The sequence below is a fragment of the Gekko japonicus genome, unplaced genomic scaffold, assembly GCF_001447785.1.
Source record: "Gekko japonicus isolate JY-2015 unplaced genomic scaffold, Gekko_japonicus_V1.1 scaffold1004, whole genome shotgun sequence".
NCBI lineage: Eukaryota > Metazoa > Chordata > Lepidosauria > Squamata > Gekkonidae > Gekko > Gekko japonicus.
The window spans coordinates 89,639-95,270 of record NW_015161430.1 but is presented as its reverse complement, the minus strand read 5'-3'; the positions used below and the strand labels follow the sequence as shown (position 1 = coordinate 95,270).

Below are 5,632 nucleotides of genomic sequence, written 5' to 3'. Positions count from 1 at the left end.
TCAGAGAAGGACCCCTCACGGTAAGTACCAATGGTCGTTCTCTGAGGCCGTGCCTTTTATGTAGCGGAATGGGAACAAATTCTCACAGACGCCAGCCTTCTGTGTTGGGGTGCAATATACCACAACCATCCGACTCAGGGTCTATGGTCCAAACAGGACAGCAAACTCCCTATAAATGTGTTGGAACTGAGAGCCATCAGACTGGCTCTTCCGCAATTTCGACCTCAAATAGCAGGCTGTCATGTCCTGATCAGAACGGACAACATCGCAGCAAAACCATATATAAACAACAAGGGAGGTTCGCGGTCTCAACGTCTAAGCCAGGAGGCAATCAAGCTTTTCCTCTGGGCGGAGTCCAACATGGCCTCCATCAGGGCAGAACACGTAAAGGGGACTCTGAACTCTCAGGCGGATTGGCTCAGCAGGTTCCATCTTCAGGAAGCGGAGTGGTCCCTGAAGCGGGGACCTATTCTGTCTAATAGTGGACTCTTTCGGTCTGCTGGATGTGGACCTGTTTGCCTCACCACACAACTTTCAGGTGGAGCGATACTTCACCAGATTCCATCATCACAGTGCGGAGGGAACAGATGCCTTAACGTCGCCTTGGCCTCAGGGCCTTATGTTCGCGTATCCACCGACACCAGTCATCCCGAGACTGCTGAGGAAGATAAGAGAACAAAGGGCGGAGGTCATTCGAATGGCCCCCTATTGGCCCAGGAGACCGTGGTTCTCGGACCTTCAAGCACTATCGGTTCTACCTCCTCTTCATCTGCCAGTGTCACCAGACATGCTAACCCAGGGACTGGTTTGGCACCCGGATCCCGAATGGCTTCATCTAACCACATGGCGATTGAAAGGGACGAGCTCCTCAAACTAGGTTATCCAGAGGTGACTGACACGATATTGGCGTCTAGGAAACAATCGACCTGCAGGATATATAATACCACCTGGAAGGCCTTTGTACGTTGGGCCAGGAGGAAATCTGTTGATCCCCTCAAACCACACTTCAGGAATGTCCTCTCCTTCCTACAGAAGGGGCACGATTCCGGTCTGAAGGCATCAACCCTTAGAAGGCAAGTACCAACCCTTTCAACAGTCTTACCTCCGGTAAAAGGCTGGCCCCCCTCTCTAGACATCCTCATGTCAAGCGATTTCTGAAGGGAGCGTCTAAGGACCCGCCCATCTCACAGGTTCCCCACATGGAGACTAAATGTGGTCCTTAACGCTCTGACCAAGCCTCCTTTTGAGCCGATCAAGGAGATCTCTCTGAAATGGCTTAGGATGAAAACACTCTTTTTGGTGGCTGTAACCTCGGCTCGCCGAGTATCAGAACTGGGGGCACTCTCCGCTAATCCGAGTCTTTGTACCTTCCATAAGGACAAGGTCGTCCTAATGCCCAATCCTACCTTCCAACCCAAAGTTAACTCCAGGTTCCATAGATCCCAGGAGATTTGCCTTCCCTCTTTCTGCCCAAAGCCTCTTCACTCTCAGGAGCGGATCTGGTACACTCTCGATGTCCAGCGGCCGTTGAAGGTTTTTCTACACTGTACTAGTGCCTTCAGAAAGACCGAATCCTTGTTTATTTCGATTTCTCCCCCTAACAAAGGTTGCAAGATGTCTACGTCCACAATTAGTTCCACACTCAAATACTGCATTGCAGAGGCGTATAGAGCGCAGAAGATGGTGCCTCCTTTGGGTATTACAGCGCATTCCATACGCAGTGCAGTGACCAACACGGCCCTGGCGAGCCGCGCCTCAGTGGAGGAGATTTGCAAGGCTGCCACGTGGTCATCAGTGTCTGCCTTCGTCAGACACTATAAGATCAATGTTTTCGACTCTGCTGATGCTGCCTTCGGTCGAAGAGTTCTTCAGGGGATTCTGACAGACCAAGACGATGACCCACCCAAGTAACATGGACACTGCTGTAGGAGGTCCCAGCAAGATGTCCTCCGCTCAGAGGGAGAACGAGCCATTGGTACTTATCGTGAAGGGTCCTTCTCCTCTGAGATATGGAGGATATCTTGGGCCCTCCCTTTCATCGTCCTTATCTATTTTTCTCTGTTAACTTTTATTCTGTCTATGGCTCAGGGTAGTCCTTCATGTCCTTACCTAACTTCATATCTGTTGACCCTTTCTGGGTCCTATTGTTCTTTGAATTGTTGCAGTTTATAGTGTTTTTTATAGTATTTTTTACAAGGTTTACTGCTCATTGGAGTCCCGTAACTTAAGCTGAGGGGCATATCCCACCTAGTGGACAGGAAGTGAAGTTTTAAGCTAAGCTTTTGTAACAGTTAAAATAGTGAACTCCTTAATAAATTGTTAAACATCATATATTAATTGCTGCCAACAGTATTTGCAGTTAAACAAAAAAAATACTGAATTGTTGCATTTATTTACAGTTTAAGAGGTTTTTCCCCCTAGTGCTTCCCCCAGTTTTCCACTGGAGTTGTTTGCATGTTGTATAGTTGGAATGGGTGGAATTATTTGCTTTGCAAGATGCAGATTCTCTCAATCAGAAAGAGAAAATATTTCATGGGAGACTTTTTCACTGTCCCAACAAAATAGAAAAATGAGGGGAGAGGGTCTTGAGGGGACAGAAAAATGCTTCTCTCAAAATATTCGTGATCCCACCCCTTCCACCAGGCCCTTGTTGGTAACTGATTTCCCCCCCCCCCATGAAAAAGAGGGAGCATTAGTTGTGTCTGTGGTTCCAGCGTTGATCCAGTATTACATGTGAAAGCAAACCCACTTATTTGCCTGTTGCTTGCCTTCCAGCAGTACTAGTGTTAAGATTAACTTTACTTTTTTTCGCTGTAGATATACGTGTGCGTCGTATGACTCGTGCTAGGCGCTCTCAGGTGGAACAGCAGCATCTCATCAGTGTAGAGAAAGCGATGGAGATTCTTTCAGAGCAGACACCTCCACTTATTGTGGACTATGAAAAGCTCAATGTATGTATACTGTGTCTTTTCTTTCTAAATGCTGAAGTAACAAGAAATTGATGAAATAAACGAAAAAACAAAATCTTTATTTTAGAATGTATGTGCCTAATAATGCTTTGGATCCAGGCTGTTAGGCCAGTGCACAATAATGCTAAAATGGGCAAGAAACTGTGTGCCAGAAATATAAGTTGTACTATAAACCTTCTGTGGAGAGACTGTTGGCCATCTATTAAAACTGAAATGCATATGTACTCATATAAAAACATTTATGATAGCCCCAAATTACAGTATAAATTTCAAAGCCTATGGGGGTGGGATGGAATTGAGAAGCTGTGTTCTTGTGAGCCATCTGTGTGTATTTTGTGGCCTAGTTCATGAGTGTGTTCTATATAGCACTGTGTGCTCTGCTCTTTTTTTCTTTCCCAGGCATTACTGCAAATTGTTGTTCAGAAAAGTGAAAGCTACACTCTGTTTCAGTTGGAAAAGCTGTATGCCTTGCTCAGCCAGTGTATTTATCGACATCGCAGCGAGTATGATAAAACCAAACTGATCCAGGTATGGTATTTTGTGCACAGTTGTTCCCTTCTGAATGTTTAAACCTGTTCTTTCCATTGTATTCCTGCTAGTCCCTCATAGAGGGTATCGATAAGCAGGTTGGGGACATTAGCTTGCCTGTTGTAGCTCTTTGTCCCTAAAGCATTATTTTTTTTTGTAATGCAAGATGGAATTAAGCTATACACATTGCACATACATTGACGTATTTCTTTCTACGCTGCCATTTGCAGTAAAGGACATGGCTGTATATATCACCTTCTGCGGGTATTGGTCTGTGTTATAAGTAGGGGTGTGCGTTCAGCTAAATCCGAGCAGAATATTTTTTTTATTTATAATTTCAATTTATATACTGCCCTTCTCTGAATTCACAGAGCCTTCTTTCTCTCCCCCAGGCAATGGAAAGAGAAATTATGGTCTTCAATTAATTCCATTAATGAAGTCTTCTGATTTGAAGTATTCTCGACAATTAATTTGAGACTCTTTGAGTGTCTCCTGATGTTCTTAATTCCAATCAAACTGGCTGCAGAAGCTGTAGTTTGTGACAAACTGGTCAAGTTGCAAAAAGATGGCGAAAGGTCCAGACAGTGTGCCTGGCAATCTCTGTACAGCTTGTTTGTGTATGTGAGTATTTTTACAGTTGGCGAGCATGCTAATTTATCATAATGGACTATTTTTTCCAGTCAAATCATGTATATATGTTGAATATCTATTTTAAAGAAACCAGTTGGCATCTTAACATCTCACCCGCTTTCTGACAGTGATCTTTCTGGTATTCTAGTTTCTCAAGCTTTCATCATCTAATTCCACTGTCAATATGACTCTCGTTAATGCTCTAAATATTGCATAATATATAAATGTTAATAAACAAAATAAATTTATATACTCTTGACATAGTTCATTGGGCAGATGTGTTTTATTTCCCCCCCAGATTTACACCATGGATGGGTAACTGGTTGAACATTAAACACCATACTGGCATAGTTACTCCACTCTTAAACTTCACTTCTACATCAATGCCAAACCACCAGTGTATCTTGTAAATATTCTGTTGCTTGTGAATCCCTAATTAATGTTAAGCAGGCCTTCAAATCAGGAGATGAATTTAAGATGAAGTTAAATTTTATTTGAGCCTTTAGTAAAAACTTGTCCTTGGATGTATGTAAGTGGGGCCTGATTCTTTTCTGCTAGTGCGTGTGTTAACTCCTGTAGTCAGGTATACGTGTGCTCTAGATGTGTGTTTACGCAGAGGTGACCCTTGGTCTCAGATGGGGCCTACACTCGTGAAACTGACATCAGGAAACTGGGTGTGGAGAAACTTCAGGCTTTCAGGTTTACAGCTGCTGGCTCAGGTTTAACAGTAGCTCTAGAAAAATCTTCCAGGGACCAGTCCTGTTGCATGCGTTCCCAGTCCCAATAACCTTAACATACTGAAAGAGCTGCTGTGTTAGTGTGTTGCTGGCTCAAAGGTGAAAATTGATTCCTGTTGGCCATTGCTTACAACAGCCAGTTAAAGCAAGAACTCCCACACAACGGATAAGGATCTTTTGACTTGAGGAGGTGCTGCTGTTAGCTTGGAAAAGTGTGAAGGAATATACAGAAAGCCCAAATAGTGTATAATAAAAACCCACATTTATTAAAGGCTAATCATATCATAAAGGCAGCAGAATTAACAATCTGGATCAACAGTTCCAAGCACCAGGATTAATTATGAGCAAATTACCAAACTGAATGGAAGAACAGACAGGAAGGAATGTAGGAGGAAGAGAAAAGCAGAAGGGGGGGAGGAGGGGGCTTATAGCTCTTGAAGTGGGGATCCAGCAGGATTCAGCACTGATGCAGAGGTTCTGAGGGCAGGGGGAGACCCTGTTGTGGGCCTTTTCTTTCAGGAAAAATTATTGCATTGGGTGCAGCCTCGGTTCTTGCTTATCTTTGCATTACCACAACCTAGTTCATTGCATTGGGCAGGGGTGATGCATGGCTTGGCCCCAAAGTGGAGGTTGTTTTAACTTCCAAAAACAGGCAGTGAAGTAACACAACAAAGGGGAAAACAACATTGTTAAATGGCAGATATTTTGGTATTGTGTATAGCACTTGGCTGCAAGTTATGGCTTGGAGAAGCAGACCTTATACGTGGA

At 44.0% G+C, this 5,632-nt stretch overlaps 1 protein-coding gene across 1 annotated transcript in view; it reads left to right on the top strand.

Moving 5' to 3' along the window:
* Positions 1-4,324, top strand: part of ATAD2 (ATPase family, AAA domain containing 2) — a 33,843-nt gene extending 29,519 nt beyond the window's left edge. Inside the window, exons 26-28 of the mRNA XM_015428954.1 lie at positions 2,818-2,951; positions 3,369-3,497; positions 3,890-4,324. Coding sequence (XP_015284440.1) covers positions 2,818-2,951; positions 3,369-3,497; positions 3,890-3,922 — 296 coding nt within the window. The 3' untranslated portion in view covers positions 3,923-4,324. The remainder of the gene's footprint in view (positions 1-2,817; positions 2,952-3,368; positions 3,498-3,889) is intronic.
* The last annotated feature ends 1,308 nt before the right edge of the window (positions 4,325-5,632 follow it).